General features: G+C 51.2%; 1 protein-coding gene across 2 annotated transcripts; it reads right to left on the reverse strand.

The window, feature by feature from the left end:
- Window positions 1-9: 9 nt before the first annotated feature.
- On the reverse strand, window positions 10-21,135 carry IGSF22 (immunoglobulin superfamily member 22). Of its 2 annotated transcripts, XM_088791694.1 has the most exons (22): window positions 18,534-21,135; window positions 15,767-15,898; window positions 15,385-15,521; window positions 14,120-14,219; window positions 13,994-14,033; window positions 13,613-13,787; window positions 12,859-12,972; window positions 12,169-12,331; window positions 11,267-11,539; window positions 10,078-10,362; window positions 9,326-9,450; window positions 9,098-9,239; window positions 8,647-8,943; window positions 7,294-7,596; window positions 6,155-6,328; window positions 5,814-5,942; window positions 4,888-5,184; window positions 4,335-4,423; window positions 3,956-4,148; window positions 2,960-3,259; window positions 1,562-1,891; window positions 10-235 (listed from the first exon to the last, which is right to left on the reverse strand). In XM_088791694.1, exons 1-22 carry the CDS (start codon window positions 18,637-18,639, stop codon window positions 165-167), a joined length of 3,975 nt encoding a protein of 1,324 aa, XP_088647820.1. In that variant the 5' UTR covers window positions 18,640-21,135; the 3' UTR covers window positions 10-164. The 2 variants fall into 2 exon arrangements, with proteins under 2 accessions (XP_088647820.1, XP_088647819.1); XM_088791693.1 differs by lacking the exons at window positions 10-235; window positions 14,120-14,219; window positions 15,767-15,898; window positions 18,534-21,135 and having other exon boundaries at window positions 1,395-1,891.
- Between the last annotated feature and the right edge of the window lie 2 nt (window positions 21,136-21,137).

The following is a 21,137-nucleotide window of genomic DNA, read 5'->3' on the forward strand; positions in this document are numbered from 1 at the left end:
AGGCGAGGGTGAGCTCAGTCAGTTTATTGTCCCATCCCTTCACTGGATGTTTACATTGACAAGCACCACAGAGCAAAGTGGGCTTCCCTCATGGGGACCATGCCCGAGACAGGCCAAGAAGCCCCACGTCACAATATCCACCTGAGGCTGGGATGGGCTGGAGCTCACATAAGGTACTTTGATTTCTTCTGCAGACTCTCCGTGACTGATGCTAGAATTGACTTGTCATCTTTATCTGAAAGAGCAAAACAAGTATTAGTGTTAATGGTGCTAGGAGCAAGGGAGACTTCATACAGCTGGACCTGTAGTTACTATGCAGGAACCAGGGGCTAGACCCTGCCTGGGACCCTCCGTCCTCCCCTGGGGCTGGCATGGCTCCAGTCCCAGTCTCCCGAGATCAGGTGAGTGTGTGGGGCCAAGAGCTGCGAGTTATTGAGCATTTAATATTTGCCAGGCAATATCTGCATGGTGCCAGGCACTTCCATGCACTATCTCATTGAAGCCTCAGAACAGCCCTAAGAAGTAGAGGAGAAAACAGACTTAGAGTGGCTTGCCAAGGTCACACGGCTGGTCAATGGTGGAGCCAGGACCCTGGACCCATGTGCTTACAACCAGAATTAAGTGGTCAGGGATCTCGCTATCGACTGAAAGCTGGATGTCTCCCACAGCACCTTCCCTGGCCTAGTTCTGTCACACAGTTTAGCAGTAGCCACTCTGAAGGCTTCACCTCAGTGCCAGACACGTAGCTGAGTACCTGGGAGACAGAGCAACAGGACATGGTCCTTTCCCCAAGGAAAGGTATCTATACCACGATGAAAAATGTCTGTCACCACGGTGACGATGGACACTGATGGAGTGCCATGGAGAGTTCAGGGAGTGGCAGGGGATGTGGCTGGAGAGGGAGTTGGGGTGAGGGAGGGGCCTTGTTGGTTGGGATTTTAGCAAGAGGATCATGGGAAAGCTAGGAGGGAGTGTAAGCAAGAGGGAGCAAGGCAGGTCAGCATGGCATTGAGAGTTCATGCTACCAGCTGTGTGGGCGTGAAGACAGCACACTGTGTAGGAAGGACTAAAATATTTCCCCTCCATGTGTACACATGAGCAGAAACGTGGCACAAATGTGCAGAGGGAGAGCGTTCACTAGGTTCCCCTCCATCCTCCCCGCATTTGTGCCTCCCATCTGGCCAAGACCAGTAGTTTTCAATCTTGAATCACTTGCAAAAATTTGTAAACATCAAGATTCCTTCCAGGACCCTGCCAGAGAGATTGTGGTTGGTGAATCTGGTTTAGGCCTGATCACCGGTGTCATTTTCAAGGCAAGTCTAGGTCCAGCAAAGGTTGCAAACCACAATCTGCCAAGGGCTTGCAAACCTCCACATCTGCAGCGGCCAGGCACATAACAAATGACATTGAGGATGGAGAGTGTTTATACCACCTGATGGCAGATTACATAAAAGTTGCCAGCCATGCAAAGAGAGTCAACAGCCCACAAGACTGCCATTTTGTGCCTCTGCCCCAGATGGGATGCAGCCCGCCTCCTGCCCCCATGCCATGGCACCCTCACCATAGACGGTGAGCGTGCAGCTGCTGCGGTCCTTGCCCAGCTCGTTCTCCACCAGCACGCTGTACTCGCCACTGTCTTTGAGTGTGCAGGTGGGGATGACAATTGTGCATACGCCACTGGTGGAGTTGTACCAGAACTTGGAGTTGGCTGTGATGTTGACCTCGCCCTTGTAGAGGGTCACAGTGGGCCGCGGGTTCCCAAGGAAGGCACAGGTCATGGTGCAGTCCTGGCCGCGCAGCACTGTGTGTGGCTTGAGCGGGGTCAGGAAGCGAGGCGCGTGGCGCCAGTCCTTCTTCTGGTATGGCTTCAGCTTGGAGCTCAGGTCCTCGACTGCATGGGCGGGATGCAGAGGCTGTTAGCACCCCCAGGTCCCTACCTGTCACCCACTATCTTAGAGCTTGGAAGGCACCCCACGAGACCCAGCTCGTGGAACCCCAATGACCTGGGTTAGATTCCCAGATGCCATCAACTCTGGAGCCTTTTCACTGGTTCCTAAAGTTCCCCTTCTGCCACTCTCCCACCCCCCTTGCCACTTCAGGGTTCCCCGAGCTAAGCCAGGTCCACGGGATTTTACGCTTTCCCAGACCCTAGAGTCCTAGACTTCTTTCCAGCCACCAGCTTCCCAGACCTGAGCTGTTATTCAACTTTTAACTCTCCCTCCAAGCTTTCCTTGATGTCATCCCAGCCTCCTTGGTCTCAGTTCTCTCCTATTTAGCCCCTCATTTCACATTTCCTGACACTGGCCCCACCCCTGACCCCTTGCCTCCAGGGTTCCTGGACGTCAGTCACACCTGCTCCCTACCTGTTAGAGACCCTTCCCAGTGAGGGTCTTAGAGACCCCCTTGGCTCAGAGAGGACCACATTTCAGCACCACACCCCCCAGTCCATCCGGCCCTCCACTGTCACTCCACCCCCAAGGGCACCTCCCCACCTCCATCTTAGCCCCACCCCTCAGGGTACCCCAAAGGTATCTTCTCTAGGTTTCCTGACCTCTGACTTTTCCCACCAGCGACCCTGACTTTCACCCTTCCACCTCAATGGTCCTCTGATTTTACCTGAAGTCTTGGGTACCCCCAGCAACTCTTTTTTTTAAAATAGATTTTATTGGGGAATACTGGGGAACAGTGTGTTTCTCTGGGGCCTATCAGCTCCAAGTAGTTGTCCTTCAATCTAGTTGTGGAGGGCACAGCTCAGCTCCAAGTCCAGTTGCCGTTTTCAATCTTTAGTTGCAGGGGGCACAGCCCACCGTCCCATGCGGGGATTGAACCGGCAACTTTGTTGAGAGCTTGCGCTCTAACCAACTGAGCCATCTCGCCATCTCATCCCCGGCAACTCTTATATCATCCCCAGCATCAGGGATCCCAGATGTAACCTGAACCCCCAAATACCCTGACTCACTCTTGTCCTTGTTGACGAGCCAAGTATCCTTGGAGTCGAGCGGGTCACTGTCACCAATTTCATTCCGGGCCAGCACTCGGAAGTAGTACTTCCTGCCAGGGAGCAAGCCAGTAACCGTGTACTTGTTGCTGAAGACGCGCTCTGCAGCTGTGAACCAGGTGGCAGTGCTGGCATCCCGTTTCAAGATGACGTAATGGGCCTCACCATCCTCCTGCACGTCAGGGCTGTGGTTCCAGGTCAGAGTCACCGTATTTGGGACCTCCTCAAACAGCTGTAGGTTTGTGGGTGGCCGCGGTATATCTGGAACAGTCGGAAGGTCCATCACCACCCCAAGGGACCTGAAGTATTGTGCCCCCACCCCAGCCACCTGCCAAGCCCTTTGAGTCTCAGGCAGCTGGCTTCTTGGGAATCAAAAAGAACTGTTAATGAAGTATAGCGCTGCTATGTACTAGCCCTGTGAACTTAGGCAAGTCACTTATCTTTTCTGAGACCCAATTCCTTATTTGCAAAAATAGGGCTAGCAATAACTATCATAGAAATGTTGGGTAAAATGCCTGGCATGTAGAAACTTCAATAAAAGTTCATCCCTTCATCCTTTGGGGGTTTAGGGCTTTATTTAAAGCTTCCAGCCCTAAGAGGTCACCCTGATTTTTAATGAATTCATCTCCATCTGTCCCTCCTGCCTGTCACCGGTTCTCTCTGCTCTCTTTTTCCGACCTACTCTGCATATGTCCCAAAGCTCACCAGATATGACTGCAGAAACCGAAACAAGGGCTTGGTCCTAGTTCAGTGCCCCTGGGGCTTCAGCACAGTGAGAACATGTGGAAACCCACCCCATGAAGGCAAAGGCTAATGAAGTCTTACTTTGTGGTGCCACAGAAGCCTTTACTACCTTAAGGCAGGACTTGATAGTAGCAGGAACTCAAGCAGCAGTGGGGAACTATATTTTGGGGAGTGTGCAGGGATGCTCCTCGAGGCCCCTGCCCATTGTCATACCTGCCACTCGCACATGGATGTCATAGTGTGCCTCTCCAAACTCATTCTGGAGCAAGATGCGGTACACCCCGGAGTCGGAGCGCTTGGTGCTATTGATGAGGAACTGGGAGTAGTTTTTGCCTTTGGTGATGGCTTCCCTGCCCTTGGTGGGAATGCCATCTCTCTGCCAGATCACGTTGGGTGGTGGTGAGCCCTGGTGGTGACAAGAGATGGCACCAGGGGTCACCCAACTGGTATTTGGGGGCAGGCCCTCCTCCCCAATGTTGAGGAGTCTCCTGCCAGGCTGTAGTGCCAGATATCGGGCGAGGGGCAGAGTCAGAAGCAGCAGCCATCTTGGCTGAGTGGTGGGCATCTGGGGCCAGGGTCAAGAATGACTCACGGAGAAGGCGGCATGGATGCAGAGCGCTGTGCCAGCACGAACCACCATGTGACTCTTCAGCCGGGCACTGAGATCAAACTTGGGGGCAGCTGAGATGGAGGAAACAGAGATGGGGGAATGGACCTCTCTTTCCAGAAGATCAGCTTTAAGCTTCCCCTCCAAAGCCTTTCCCAACCTCTCCTCCTTCATGTCCCTGTTATAGGACATACAGGTATTAACAGCCTTGATTCACTGTGAAGCATTTGTTTTCTCATTTGTCTCCCTCTACTGGTATATAAAACGCTTGAGGGCAGGTCCAGTGTCTTATTTGTTTCTATATCCCTCACGCTTCCCTTGGCATGCAGTAGATACTATTTGGCACATAATCAATGTTTTTTGTTTTTTTGGCAGGGAAGCTCCTGGGGGTGACCCCTGGCTCTGTCCAGGCACAGCAAGTTTGGATGATTTTTTCTTAATCACAGTAACACCCAATTTCCCCCTGGGGGATGGGGGGGGGAAGGTTTGGAAGCTAGGACGTTGGGGCCCACACCCTCAGCCCTCTCTGTGTCCTCACCTGGTGGTGGCATAGCACGGACCCCGTCATCCAACTCCACAGGCTCCCCAACCCCAGCCTCGTTCACAGCCCGGATTCGGAAGAAGTATTTCTGCCTCTCAGTGAGGCCTCCCACCGTGTAGCAGGTCCCTGAGATGGGGATCTTCGTGCACTTGGACCACTCCTTGGTGTCTTCAGCCCGCATCTCCAGGATGTAGCCAGAGGGCGGGTCTCCCTCTGCAGGCTCCCGCCAGGCCAGGGAGATGCTGGAGTTGGAGGAATCAGACACGTGCAGGCCCTGCACCAGGCCTGGGGGTTCTGGGGTGCAATACACATCCAGTCAGCCCCCGAAACCCATCTCCACTAACTCCACACCAGTTCTCACACTCAATAACCCTGAAACCCTCCAACTTCACCACTTCTACCTCCCACTCCCATTAGTTAACACCCTCGATATCCAACCTGGCACACTCCCTGAATTCAATTCTCTTACTGACTCAATACTTTCACCCTTGAAGTCAATACCCTCCAAATTCAACTTACCCTACGCATTCAACCCCTCTGTATTCAACACCCCAGCCCTTAACCCATCCATCTCTACCATATCCTTTCCCATGCAGTATCCCCACCTCACCTCCTAAACACAACGCCCTCCTTACCCGTACTTCATCCTCAAACATGCTTCCACTAACTCAACTACTACTAGAAATAGTCAAAGTGTGATAAACAACTGATTTCCACCCTGCCTCCTCACGGTCCCTGGCACTCAACCTTTATTTGCTGGCTTTTCCAGGTCTGAATCCTGTCCCTCCAACAGGCTGGGAGCTCCCAGAAAAGTGAAGACTTTTGACCCCCCTCCTGTTAGACTTTCCCAGAAAAGACGTCTTCTCTCTCTACCTTGAATGGCTAATTCTACTATGTATGGTGCCTGGCAGCCCCAAACTCACTGACAGGGTCTTTGGCCACCACTGAGTTGGATGGTATACTGGGATGTCCGGGGCCTGCCTTATTCACAGCTATAACTCGGAATTCATATTCTGTATCCTCCAGGAGACCATCCACTGTGCACTTGGTGCCTGAAATGGGAATTTGAGGGGTTATGAGGCCCAGAGGCCCATGCGGTGGGAGACCATAGACTAAGGGGACGTAGAAGAGAGGGACATGGGATACTGTTAAACTCCTCAATGGAGTTGGGGGAGGGAGTATGTTCAGAGCAGCAGGGGGTACATGGGTCCACCCAGCAAAGTCTCCCTCAGTCCCTCCTGGGTTTCTGTCCCTAGAAACTCACCCTGGATGGGGTCCTTGTTGACTGGCACCCACAAGTTACTGCCTTTCTTCCTCCGCTCCACAATGTAGCCGAGCACTGGGGCTCCCCCATCCTGGGTGGGGGCATTCCATGTGATGGTCACGGCCTCTTTGGTCACGTCAGTCACTTGAGGCTGGGAGGCAAGACCAGGGGGCTCTGTAGGGATGGAGAGAGGACAACGGTTAGGAGAGAGAGCATGAAGACACTCGCCCATCCCATGCTGACTTCTCACCCCCTCTTTAAAAAAAAACACCTTAAACCCATGATGCTTAGATCAAATGAAGTGGGAAGGAAAAAAAACAACACCAACAATTAGTGTCTAGGTCCTACATCCCGATATTTTAATTTATTTGGCCTGGGGTGAAAGCAAGGCACTAGCATTTTTAAAAAGATGTTGATTTTAATGATTCAGAATCACTGACTTAAACCTTCCAACCTGTGTCACCCCTAATGCCCTAGTTCTTAATGTACTTTCTTGACACATTGGGACATGAGACCAGCTGGGAGTAGTGTAGAAAGTAATTAATTAGTACCATGTTTCCCCAAAAATAAGACCCAGCTGGGCAATCTGCTCTAATGCATCTTTTGGAGCAAAAATTAATATAAGACCCGGTCTTATATTATATTGTATAAGACCCAGTCTTATATTATAGTAAAATAAGACAGGGTCTTATATTAATTTTGGCTCCAAAAGATGTATCAGAACTGATTGGCTAGGTCTTATTTTTGGGGAAACACAGTAATCATAATTAAAATATTGATATTGTCCAGGGTTTTCTTCGGAATAAATTTAGCATGGTTTCAAGGTTATCCCTCAAGTAACATCTCTCACTTGGATTCGCGATGATTTCTGGAATGGAGAAACAAGTGGAGTCAGTTCCCTGGAGTTGTGCACAGTTCTGGGTACACACAGGAGTATCTTGTGCATGTGTTCTCACTGGAAAAAGCTGAGAATTCCTGCCCCAAACGATGTTGTGCTCTTGCTCTGAAATCCATCTATCTCATGGGGCAGCTAGAGAAATGACCTTGTGTAGTTCCCTACAGACCAGCATTCCTCACTGGCTGCAGGCCCCCATCCTGCCCCCTGAGTTCCCCACTGACCACGGGGCTATCTCACTGACCAATAGGATTTCCTGCAAACACTTCGTCTGTCTCCAGCGGATCGCTCACTCCTTCTGAATTGACCGCCAGGATACGAAACTGGTAGGCTTTGCCCTCCTCCACTTTGTTGGTAGAGAACGTGGTGACTTTGCTGTCCACTTCGCCTATTTTGACCCAGGACTTCTTGCCGACTGCCCTCCGTTCCACTATGAACTGGGTCACAGGCCGTCCACCGTTGTCCTTTGGAGCCTTCCATTTCATCTGCACACAATTACCCGAGAGCTCCAGGAACTCCACCCGGCCCTGGGGAGGCTTGGGACGGTCTGAGGACAGAAGATAGCATCAGTGCAGGGCTTTGCAGCAAAGGAGCAGAGGGCTTCATCCCACTCGCGGGAGGTCCAGCCAGACTGGGACATAGCTAGATTCTGAGCTGCCTGGATCCTTTCTCTGTGTCTGCTGCCCTTCCTTCTAAGACTTGTCCAAAGAGTTCGATCCTCGCCCCCCTGAGACTCCTGCTTGCCTAGGAATGGGTGAACTGGAGACCTGCGGGGCCCCTTCCTCTGCCGATCCCCTCCTTGTCCTCTTCCAGACAAGATCTCCCCATTTTCTGAGCTTCCAGAACTCCAGTGCTTTCTGGTATTACAGTCTGCCTTATGTTATAATTACATGTCTACCAGTTTTCATCCCTTTTGGGTTGAAGGACTGCTGGGGATACTTCATTTCTGTGTCCCCAGTACTGAGAACACAGGAGGTGCTTAGTCTTGCTGCTGAATTGAACTGAAACTCAAATCTCCCCACCCCACAGCTTGATGGAGATGCAAATGGAGGAGGTAATGATGGTGTGTGTGTGTTACAGGTCGAATATTATTAGTTCACGAAGGCCAGCTTCTCATCTCTTTCCTTAACCTTATGTTCAGACCCATCCCAAATCCCATTCCCCACATTATACCATCTTTCCCTCAACCTCATTTTATCCTCAAGCCGATCTCTCCCCTCCCCCACTCCATTTCACTTCGAACCCCAGTACTCTTTGCAACCAACCTCACTTTCATCCCTAAATCCCATCTTTCTTTCACCCCATTTTCACCTTATTTCCAACCATGTCCTCATCTCTAAGTCAATACTTAAGTGACATTAGAAGGCGTGCTTTAAAAATCACTTGAAATAGATACTTAAAAAAGTCACCCTGTTCCGTAAGTGAAACTGAGGCTTAGGCTACCCAAGGCCACCTAGTTAGAAGTTAGGAAATGGGGCTTCTGGCTACAAAGCCAGCACTCCAATCCCATTCATAATCCAAATGACTCTGTCCCCAACTCTATCCTCTGAGCACCAGGCAGTAGGTGCGCCCAGCCCAGCCAGGGTCCTGCCCTCACCCAGCACGTTAAGGTGCACAGTGGCCGTGGCTGAGCCGTGGTCATTCTTGAGCTTGAGCAGGACAAGGCCACTGTCCTCGCGCACGCAGTTGGAAATGGTGAGCAGCGCCTGGTCTTCTCTGCGCTCCATGGACACGCGTTCTTCCTCCGTCACCTCCACGCCGTCTTTGTACCATGTCACTTTGGGCAGCGGCTTTGCCCGGAAGGGCACCTTGATGTTTGCCGTGTGGCCCACCTTCACGGTCACGGGGTGCGCGGCCAACGCTTCCAGTACCGATGGGTCGATGGTTGGAGGATCTGCAGGTTGGGGCGGTAGGGAAGGCTCGCCCAGCAGGGATGGGGGAGGGGTCGAGGGGATGGAGGTAGAGGCCACGGGGGTGGGGGAGGGGCTACACGCATGTGGGCGGGGCAGGCGTGGTCGAGGTTTCTCTACAGTGGGGGGCGACCTTACCTGCAACGAATACCGAGGCTTCACTCTCTGCGCCCTTTGCCCGGAAAGTGTACTTGCCCTCGTGCTCCGGGCCCATATTGGGAAAGATGAGCTTGTGCACCGCGCCCTGCTTCACGATCTGCACGCCGGGCAAATCCGTGATCTGGGGGCCAAGGGGTGGGCGTGAGTGTGAGTGTTTCCCGCTGGCCCCCTTCCTCCTCGGTCCCTTTCCCTGGCCCTGCTCCCCACCTCCTTGCCATCCTTCAGCCACACGCCTTCCACCTTCTCGTCGTTCAGTACTACGCACAGCTCCGCGGGGCTCCCGGTGGCCGCGTGCACGTCGGACATCCCGCTCTTCACCGTGGCCAGACGCTCTAGGGAGAAAGGGAGCAGAGGCTTTGGGAAGAGCCAGGTGTGCTGCGTCTATCAAAATTATTTGTGGTGAGCAGGAGGTTTGGAAATGGTCAGTGGGCAATTGGGGAATGGTCAGTGTGGGGATGGGAGCTAATAGGTGAGGGGTTGGGGGAAAATCAGGGGCCCTGGGAAATGGTGACCAGGAAGACTGGGAGATGGCTGATGGGGGGAAGTGTCGATGATCATCAGAGGATGGTCAGTGGGGACTTAGGATGCTCAGTTGAAGATGGGGAACAGATGGTGGGGATGCAGGTGGTTAGTGGAGTTGAGATGCTTAGTTGTGGTTATGCTGGTCTTGGGATGCCCAGGGTTATTGGGAGTTGAGGGTGGTCAGCGTCCGTGGGGAATGGTCAGGGTCAAAGAGTGTGGGATGGTCAGTGTCTAAGAGATAGAGATGTTCAGGAGCTGGGAGATCAGAGATAGTCAGAATTTGGCAGATGGGGGCTGTTAAGAGTGAGGAGGTAGAAACCGAGCAGAGCCTGGGGGAGGGTTGGAGTCAGTAGGTGGGCTGATGAGTGTCCAGGGTAGGGCACTGTGAGGGTCGGGAGGGGGCTTGGTCAGTGGGGACTGACAGGGTGGGCGCGTACCCTCTACGGTGACCGTGGCAGTACTGACGTATTCAGTGGGGTCTCCATCCTGCATGGCCACCACGGTGTACTCGCCACCATCACTGAGCTGTGCATCGTCAATGATCAGCTCTGCGCGCTTGCCCTCATGGTTCATGCTGTACTTGGAGCTCCGCTCCAGCAGCTGCCCGTTCTTCTTCCAGCGCAGCGTCACATCCTTGGATGTCAGCTCACACTCAAGGCACGCGCGGCTCTTCTCTTTCACGCGTACATTCTTGAGGGTGCTCACAAACTTGATGGGGATGCCTGAGGACAGATAAACACTTGGACCTCCTGTATCCCTTTACTGCAGCTCTGCAGAAACACAGGGACTTGTGACATGGAGTGTGTTTGTGTGCAACATGTGACCTGTTGAGATACCGAGCAGGGAGAGTCCCAGCTCTGCCCCTTACTTGCTGCCTAATTGTATGCAATGCATTCACTAAGTCTCAGTTTCCTCATCTGTAAAATGGGATGAATGCCCCCTGGAACTCTAGCCATAATTACTTTGTCTCTCTGGTGTCTGGGCTTTTACAGATGCTGTTCCCTCTGCTGAGAATGTCTTCTCCTCTTCCTCCTTCTCTGAAAGCTGAACTACTTTTTGTTCTTCTTGGTAAAACTTGGTTATCACCTCATCACATCCTTTCTGACACCACCAGGTGGTGCCCTTTCTTTGGGCTCCCACAGCTTCTGTGTCTCCCTCCATCACAGCAATGATAATTCCACGTCACATGTGTCAAGTATGGTTCACATGAGTGACATGCTTCGTGGTGTAGCCACCATCATGTGCAACTCTCCACATGAGCTATATAATATTAGAATGTGAGCAGTCAAGAGTGATGTATTGTAATATATGATATGAGGGCTACAAAAGCTAATTTCTTGGCCCGTGATCTCCCAGCTGATAATAAGACCCCAATGTATCATGACTCCTTGCTTGAGAACTTTTGTACTAATTCCATTTCCACATCTGCCTCTTCCACTAGACTAGCAGTTAGTGAGGAGGAGAACTCTTGTTTCTACCCATCACAGGGCCTTGCAAAGAGGAGATGGATTGATGATGGATGGATGGATGGATGGATGGATGGATGGATGGATGAATAGATGACTGCCCACATGGAGGTTACTGTGGCATGAAGCCCTCCCCTCAAGCTTTGACCCAACCACTCACGGTCAATAGTGAGCTGGGCCTTCTGTACCAGGTCCCCCACCTCAGCAGAGAACTCGCCGCTGTCACTGAGTCTAGCATCCTTAATCTTAAGTGTGTGGGTCAGACCATCCTCGGACACTGTGATTTCATACTTTTCATCCCTCTTCAGCTCCTTCCCATTGAACTTCCACACAAAATCGGGCACTTTCTTGGAGAGGCGGATCTCAAACACAGCTGTCTGGCGCTCTGTCACCTTCACTGGCTTCATCTCTCCCAAGAATTTCAGTGGCTCATCTGCAGCAAAAAGTAGGAGGGGCAATCACTGGGCTGCAGCTCTGTTCTCTCCTGAGGGGTGGGACGGTGAGGAGGGCATGGAGACTCAGATGTCACTGGCCACCTGTAGCCCACAGTTGGGGAAAGTATCCTTCTCTTCATTTCTCTTGTGAATCCTGGAGTCCCCTCCCATGATGTTCATATGGTCTCCTCCCCGGTAATGTTAACAGCTATTTTAAAAAGCACTTATGTAGTTTTAGACATGTGCCAGGCACTCTTCTAGCCAATTTGCACATATTAATGCATCCAATTCTCACACAGGTAGATTCTACTATTATTCACCATTTTATAGATGGTGAAACTGAGGCAAAGAGGAGTCAAATTACTTGCCCCAAATCACACAACTCGTAAGTGACAGAAGCTGGGATTTGAACCCCAGTGGTCTAACTCTAGAGATGGTGCCTTCATCGCTGTACTACACGGCCCCATGGCAGTTATTATCTCAGTCTTCTTCCTTCCACCCCACATTTCCCTCCTGCATGAATTCCCACTCCCATGCAGTCCTTTCCTGCATAGTCTTCTCTTTCAGAGCCCCATGGACCCCATCCCTGGCTAGTCCTCCTCCCTGACCCTCATGCCCACACGCATACCCAGCACTTTGAGCTCAGCACTCATCCGTTTGTCACCCACGGACAGGCTGTAGGTGCCTGCATCATTCATAGTCACGTTGGTAATAACCAGCATGTACTTGGTGCCCATCTGCTTCACATCGTACTTTCCCAGGGAGTACTGGATCCTCAGTGGTTCATTACCCTGCCCCGTGAAACAGGTAGAAAAGCTGCTGAAGCGGTTTAGGAGAAGATTTCCAGAGGTCCCCATTCCTCAAGGCCAGTCTAAGCTGGAGGGTGCCATGTCTACCTCTCTAAGCTCCCCAAACACACCCAGAGGCTCCAAAGATCTTTCTAGACTCATTATCTGGCTTGGTGTGATCCAGGGTCCCTGCTTCCCCAAGGCCTAAACTCTTAATTTGCATGATGAGTTCATTAGATGCTTTCTCTTAGCTCTTCTGTGGCCTTCAGGACTATCTAACCCAGCATTTTCAGATGGGTAGACTGAGGGAGAGAGAGAGGAAAGTAACTGTCCCAAATCAAACAGCAAAGTGGGGGAACAGCTAAGAATAGAGCCCAATTCCCACCGAGTTTCAACCATACCAGGAGGCACTCTCTTGATAGGATGGAAGACAGGATATGGCTGATGGAGAATGAGAGGGTCTGGAAAGGGAAGGGGTGCAGAGAGGAAATGCTATTGCCAGGGTGGATCCTGCCTGGGTGCTTCCCCACCTTGACCCATGTCATCTTCATATTGGCGTCCTTCAGCTCCATGATGCATTCAAAGCACACGGTGGTGTCAACCTTGGTCTCTATATCTTCCAGGGGCTTCAGAATCCGGATGGCCTAAGAGATTGAGATAACAACATGGCAGGTGTCAGGGCCACCTGAAGCCTGCCCAGTCTGTCCCCAATCCTGGAGGAGCCCCCCACGGATCTGGGGAGAAATGACTAGGCTGATTAGATGGCTGTGTTTCCCACCACCTCCTGCCACTGATTTAGGGGAAGACAGATTATGATGGGGGATGAGAAAAGCACCATCATTCATGGGACAGTCACTATAAACCTGGGCTCATTACAGAGAGTCTTGAATTCCAGTGTAGATGCTTAAGAATCCTGAGTTGGTTGACTGAATGAATGACAGCAATAACATGGAAACAAAAGAAGAAAGTATAATTTTCATTTTGCAGATGAGGAAACTGAGGTTCAGACAGACACCCAAGTTCACTGTTAATAAGGCATCAGACCTGGGATTTGAACCCAGGTCTGACTGACTCTGAAGTCCATCCGGGAGTGGTGAAGAGAGGAGAGGTAGAAGGAAGGTGATTTGAATTCCTTTCCTGCTTTTGCTGTACAGTATGCCTGTGAGTGTGTGTGTGTACAGGATGGGGAGACCTTGCCACCAGGAGACACACAGGCACTAGCACTTTTGGTAAGATCCATTCCCTGTTCTGCAGACCCCTGCCCCCCACTCCATCGGTACTGACCTCCACTTCTACTTTCTTCATCCCTTTGAGCTTTTTGAGCAGCCCCCGGAAGTCAGTGAAACCATACTCCATGCAGACCTTCTCGAAGTCCTTCTTGGGCACCTTGGACAAAATCTCCAGCATCTCTTTCTCATCTGTCACCTTCTTCTGCTTCTTCTTGGGAGCAGGGGGAGCCCTGGGAGGAGGTGGGTGCCAAGCTTGGACTCAGCGACTCCCTCTGAAGACAGAGGGAGCCTCTCCTAACTCTGAGATGCCCTCCCTACTCCATGGATTCTTGGAGCCTCGGCCATTAACTCAGGGCCCTGTTGAGAGGCCCTCGAGAAGCTCTAGCCTGGAGGATGGGGGGAGAGCACGATGGGCAGAGGAGCCTCCCAGCCTCACCTCTTCTTCAGCATCTTTTTGAAATCCATTTTATCTTGACCTGAGGACAGAGAGAGAGAGGGACAGGGTCAGACAGGGAGAGTTTGGTCCTTAAGAAGAAAGGCCAGGAGGAGGGGGCTGGCTCACTTTCTGTCACCAGCAAGGACACGGTGTAGATGGCATCTGCATGGTCATTGCTCGCAATGCACTTGTAGTTGTCAGAGTCATCCAACGTCAGTGGCTCCAGCTGGATCAGAGTCAGGCTATTAGTGGAGGAGGGGGGAGGGGACCACAGGGAGACTTTCTTCAAGATGAGAAAGGAGGGCATTTTTGGACGGTGGGGGGGAACTGAGTGTTGGGTGTATGTGTGGAGGTTTGAACAGCCTCCATGATTTGGAGGTACCAGGTAGCACTCTGTGTGACTGTTTGTAGCCGGACACGCATCAGATTCTCCCCCTCAGCTGTGAGCTCCTGGAAGACAGGGACTTCCTCTGAGCTGTCACTCTATCTGCAGTTTCTGGCACTGGGCTGAGTACTCCTATGTTAACACATATTTCCTTTTCCTGCCAGGCACTGGGCTGAGCCTCTGAGGAAACGGTGAACAAGGCTACTTTGGTGCCTGCAACAGGGCGCTTACAACCCAGGGGGCTTTCAGAGGTGCTTGCTGAAAGAATGCGTTTGTGTAAAGCGCGGCCAACAGGGGGACTCTGGGGCAGTTTGTATTGTGCTGTGGGGGGCTGATGGTCCAACAATGGGTTTTTATGAGGAGAAGGAACCAGCTTTGGTTTGTGGGGGAGAGGGGAGGCTCTTTGCCTTTCACAACGGAAGTTGGGGCTGGACCAATTGAAACAGGAGTAATTACAGGCCTAGGTCGCCCAGGGACGCCATCCCTCCTTTTCCTCAAAGGATCTGGAACCAGAGGTTGCAGAAGCTGGTTATATCAAAGGATTATCAGCTGTTGGCAAGACTTTCTGGAAGGCTCCTCTGAAGAGCCCAGGAACCCTAACCCTCATCCCTACTTTATGACCAGCCCCTCCCTCTTTCTGGGTCCACTTCAGCTCAGCTTCACTCCACCCGCTATGGTCCCGCCCCTTTCTAGCCACTCCCTTAGCGCTGGTCTCTGGGTCCCTTGGTTCACTCACCTTCAGGAACACTCATTCCTTCTCTTCCATTTGTTCTGTCTTTGCCCTAGCTCTGCCTTGCCCTGCCCCTAATTTTGGTCCCCTGCTCTGGGAAAGCCCCAGCTCCTGACTGCACTCTTATCCTATCCCTCCTCTAGGGCAATGACAGCCTCTTTTCCCATCTCCCAGTTCTTGGGTGGCTGTCTTGTCTGTGAGAGGCCCTGTGCTCCCCTGCTGGGTTCCCCACCTCTGGTCTCAGCGGTAACTGGAGCTCAGACTCAGACCCCGCACCTTCAGCACATGCTCCTTGTTAATGCTGTCGTAGAACATCTTGGCAGACTCCTTGATGGGGATGCCGCTTTCCCTCTTCCAGGAGATGTTGGGCTTGGGGTTCCCGTTCACCTGGGCTCGGAACACAGCTTTATCTCCTGCAATGGGCACAGGACACGTGTGCACCTCCTAGCCTCCAGGCCGCACCTTGCGCCTGCTCCCTGCCTCCTCCCAGGGATCTCGCCCCCGCCCGGGCAAAAGAGGAACCATTGGTCTGGCTCTGCCAGTGTTTGCGTATTGGGGGCCAGTGGTGGTGGTGGTAGGGGGTGGCGGGGACACTGGGGAAGAAATAGAAGCAGCCAGGGGCCTGGGGAGATACAGGTGGGGTGGGAGGGTGACGCACCCTCAGGTGCAGTGACTGGTTGAGGCTTCTCCATGAACTCAGGGACGCTCTGGCCCTCAGGGATGTTGGAACTCCGAGTCACCAAACTGAAGAACTCTACAGTGCTTGAAGACTTCCTTGTCACGACTTCCTCTGTGGCGGCAGGGGAGAGGTCAGAATGGGCTCCCGAGACCAGAGCGCTGACCTTTTCTTGGGGGGATGGTAGAGCACTTTAGGCCAGCGCCAGCAAGACTGGCTTTGGCTAAGAAAAGAGGCCCTTAAGAAAAAAGGAACCCTCATACACTGCTGGTGGGAATGTAAATTGGTACAGTCACTATGGAAAACAGCATGGAGGCTCCTCAAAAAATTAAGAATAGAATTACCATATGACCCAGCAACCCGAAAATTTAGAAAACATTTATCTGTAAAGATATATGTACCCCTATGTTCACTGCAACATTATTCACGGGGGCCAAGCCATAGCAACAACTGAAGTGTCCCTTCGATAGATGATTGGATAAAGAAGATGTGGTACATATATACAATGGAATATTACTCAACCATAAGAAAAGATGAAATACTGCCATTTGCAACAACATGGATGGATCTTGAGAACATGCTAAGTGAAATGAGTCAAATGGAACATGTTGAGAACCGTATGATTTAACTCATATATAGGATATAAAACTGAAAGCAAAAATGAACAAGACAAACAAACAAAAACTCAGAGACACAGACAACAGTACAGTCAGTGGTTATCAGAGGGTAAGGAGGGAGGGAGGAAGGTAGAAATGGGTAAAGGGGGTCAAATATACGGTGACAGGAAATTTGACTGCATGGTAAACACACAATGCAATATACAGATAATTATAGAACTGTACACTTGAAACCTATGTAATTTTATTAACCAATGTCAGCCCAATAATTTAAAAAATCTGAATAAAAAAAAGAAAGGAGGCCTTTAGAATGGATGGGTTATTGTATTTGGCAAATTTTAAACAGCAGGGGGAGCCAACTCCTCTCCCACCCCCTCAGTGGTCTGTCGCCCTTACTGGGCCATGGACCTGAGTCCTAATTTTCTTTTTTTAAAGAAGAAACTTCTGTTTTGGGATTTTCTTGATCACTTGTGCTTCTCTCCTGGAAGTCCTGGTCCCCCAGTAGTATTAGGAGGGGCGGGGCCTGCTCCTGCTGGTAGCTTAGCTGAGCTCTGCTGTGGGCCTTCTCCCTGCCCTTCTGTGGGTTCTGCATTCATTGCCACGGGAGTAGTGATACCTGAGTGGGAGACAGGAAACATTCCCACTCCAGTGGGACTACATATGGGAATCTCATTATCGGCAAGAGTATATTCAATATGGCAATATAATTTTATATTTGGGAAACAAAAAGTTGTTCTTTTAATAGAACCTACAATACGCAACATCTTGTTGGCTAGTGAGTTAATAATTGTTCTGACTCATGGAGCTCCTTGTGTCAGGAACTGGGCTAAGCACATTTCAGAGATTATTTTATTTAATCCTCTCAATACCCCAGTGAAGTAGGTGCATTTATTATCCCCACCAATCTGAAGGACTGAAAAGCAAAACATGTGTTAAGCAGCCTGTGGCCTGCTGTTGAATGGTGGTCAGAGGTCTCAAGCAACGTTCAGGCTGCACTGGCCTGTACACCTTTTATTTGACTTCAGCAATGTTTAAACGAAAAGTAGCCTTACATAGGAAACTTGAGAGATTTCACATAAAAATTCAGGTTTCTGGATTCTCATCTTCCCACATGGTAACATGCAGTGGGAGGTGACTACAACGGCCCCTTTAGATGAAGTATGGAGTTCACTTCCGTCTTTTTCCTGCATTTAAATTCCCTGCCTGGACCCTACTGACCAGTGGTTTTCAATTTTGGCTGCATATTAGAATCTCCGGAGAGCTTTAAAAGCAAACACCTGATTTAACAGTTGGGTGAGACCAAGGTATTGCTATTTATTTCCCTCTTGCCCCCCCTCCCCTCCCGCACTCCTGCAGCCAGCACTGAGAATCACTGCCATAATCACTTGAGTTTGCAACTTCTGGTCTCAAGTCCCAGTAATTCTATATGTTCTGCCTCACTGACAAGGAGGAGTCGGTATAGTGTGTTTATCTGGCCTTGACCTCTGTGCACAGAGTACTATCCCTCCAGGACTTTGAAGGAGGGGCAATGACGGGGAGGATGCATATTCAATATCCTGGCCTGTGACCATCTTTTAATCACTTTTCTCTAGAGACAGGACTAAAACAATCTGTTTTGCTCTGAGGCCATTTCTCAGCTTTCCCTTGGATCTGCCCTCCCCCAGGTCTGGTCCCCAAGGGATGAGATCCTGGAAGCTTAGGTCACTTGTTTATGTATTCATCTTCTCTCCACCGGCAGCTCAAAGTCTCTGATTTCTTAAGTGGCGCAGGGTCAGCATTACTTATGTGTAGACGAGGTAGCTCCCTAACTTCCTCCATGCTGAAAATTACACCATCAGAGAGACAAGCTTTTGCCTATGGTTCTGATCACCTCAATTAAGGGTTCATCAGTTACTCACACACAGCCATGTGCTTGATTTTTCCTGCGATGTTTTCCTGGAGATCTGATCTGTGGATGAATAGCCGACTGGCTGAAGCTTTATCAAAGTACAGATTAGAAGCACAGGTTGGGAAAGGGTTCCTCTTGGGCTTCTGAAGGGCCCACTAGTCACAAAGACTGAGGCCACCCAGGGGGTGGATGTGGAGAAAGACAGGCTGCCCCTTTCCAATCCCTCCCATCCCATTCTACTTGCCTCCCGCGATCTTGGTTGTCTGAGAGAAGGTCTGCACATGGGTAGTGGAGCTGGAGAACTCCATGGACACATGTTCCTGCACCATCTGCTTATGAACGGTCGTCATGGTGACATCAGGCGTGGGCACTCACCTGGGAGGACCGGGAGAGGATGAGGCCATGAAGGATGAGGGAGGAGGAGTGAGATGCAGAGACATTGGTGTGTGTGTGTGTGTGAAGGTACAGGGGCAGGTGGACACAGGGGAGATAGCTGTGCACTGGAGAGGGTGAGGAGAGGTTGGGCAGCAATCTTCTCTCTTCTTCCCTTTGTATCTCACTTTCCCAGGCTGGTTACAGAGACCAATAGGCCTGTCCCCCAATGAGTAATCCTAAACCATTCCAAGTTGTGGGAGGAGGACGCTGTGAGGTGTAGGTTTACCCAGTGAACTAAGTAAGGCCAGAGGGAGTTGAGGATACCTACTGACAGTGCATGGAACTAGGGAGGCAGTGCTGGAGGCTTTATCAGAAGGAAATGAACTCGGGCCTGAGGAGGCAGTTTCTGACTAAGCCATACTGGAGCCGGCCTTGGAAGCAGCTGTGGATTTTCTTCCTGGGCCCCAGGACCCCTGGCCATGGTGGAATGCTAAAGCCAGACCACAGCGCATTTCGACAGCTCTTTTGTTTGCCACATAGTCAAGACAGAGGTTGACTTTTTATTTCTTATACTTTTTTTTTAAAATTGGTAATTCAATCACATAGTTAAAAAATAAATAGCGGTATAAACAGGTATGTGAAGAGACTCTCTCCCGCTCCTGAGCCCGTCCATCTCCCAATACTCCCTAAACAGGTAACCACTGGTGTTCTCCAGGCTCCTTCTGGAGCTCCTTCGGGAAAATATGAATATGTCTTTGTCCTCGCCCGCTTTTTTACATGTAGCCTATCATACACAGTACTCAGCCCGTTTCTTTTTCACTTCGTAAATCTTGTGGCGATCTCTTCATACCAGTTCATAAGGTTTCCTCATTCTTGTTACTAGCTACACAGTATTTCAATGAATGGAGGTACCTGTCTAACTAGCATGGCAGTTTTTAACCCCCTTTTTTTGGTATATGAGGAAACTGATCTCTGAGAGTAATAACCTGTCTAATGTCACTCAGACTGGAATCCTAGCCTCTTGACTACCAGTCCAGTGCCCTTCCAGGGGACCCCAAAAACCCTGTTCTAAGTCAGGCAATTCAAGGCTATCCCCCCAATGATATATCTCTGCGGGGCCTGTTTCTCCCTCTGGGTTCCAAGTCCACCCCCATCCCAGCTCTTGCTGTCCCGCTCTGGGCACAGAGAGTAGCAGTCTCTGCTCTTTCTTGAGGGAAGAGGGAAGTCTTACCTTTGCGTGACCAGTCCCTCCTAACCCTCAGGTGCTGTGCTCACGGCTTTGGAGGCGCAGTTACTGCCTGGGCTGTAAACTGGCCAGTCTCCTTCTTCCTTTGCCCCAATAGTGAGGCCACCAGGAGTCACAGGTTCCTTAAATGTCTGGTCCCCTGGGGGCGATCCCTTACTCAGTCTCTGCAGCTGCCCCGCCTAGATGGCACATTGCCTTTTATTTGGGTGGTGGTGGGGAAACAGGGGATGGAGGAAATGAGACTGGAGCCAGGGCTAGAGGAAATGCTGGGGGCGGGGCTGAGGTGGTGGCCCAGGGGTACTTTACCTGTTCCCTTGTGGCAGAGATTTTGGTTCTCACTGCTGCTGGGTGGGAACTCTCTGAGCTGAAGGCTCAGGCTAGTGTATGTATGTGTGTATGTGTGCATGTACAGTCCAATGGGAAGGTCTAGAGGGTCTTCCATTTTGCATAAATCCAGGGGGGCACCATTCATGTTGCATTCTATATATGGGTCCTGCATAGCCTGAGTGACCTCACAGGACCACCCTGGGGGAGGAGAAGGAAACGTTGGCTCTCCTCCCAATTTGGGTATGAGGGTAGGAGGACCCATTCTCCTATTGGAGGGTGGCTGGAGCACATGCCCCTCCCCCTCTCCTGGGACCTCCATTTCAGCTGTTCTAGCTACTCCCTCTTCCTTCCTCACTGTCTGTGCCATACCTGCATGCCTGGACCCTTAACCAGCCCACACAAGGCTCTGGGACCTGTAAGGACCTGCTGGTTGGTCAGAAGCCCTGCGCTGAGCTCCACTCCTGACCTGGAGTGACCCCTGCCTGCCAGCAGTGGCATCACAGCTACTTTAGCTGCATCCCTAGGGGCTGGGGTAAGAATAGACCAAGGGGCTACTCTCAGACCAGGCCTTAAAAGGGAACTTGCTGGGTTGCAGCTGCTGTTGGGACCTGTAGGGCTAACGTGGGATAAGTTATCCTTATCCTGGCCAACAGGGAGGAACATGGGGGTGATCTGAATGTTCCCCTGCCCGAGCCCAGCATTCTCTAGCTCATCTGTCAGAGCTGGAGGCCTGCTAGCCACTGTGCCTTCTGTAGAAGCCTTCCACACCTGTCCTTGAGGGTCCCCATGTCCCAGGGCTCCTGGCTTGATGGGGGTGAGGGTGTGTGAGAATTCTCTCCAGTGGATTATTTTTGGCTTTGCAAATCTGGATTCGCTTCACATTCCCAATTTCCACAAGGG

Source organism: Rhinolophus sinicus, chromosome 14, assembly GCF_057876585.1.
Source record: "Rhinolophus sinicus isolate RSI-liver-muscle chromosome 14, RSI-T2T, whole genome shotgun sequence".
Classification (NCBI taxonomy): domain Eukaryota; kingdom Metazoa; phylum Chordata; class Mammalia; order Chiroptera; family Rhinolophidae; genus Rhinolophus; species Rhinolophus sinicus.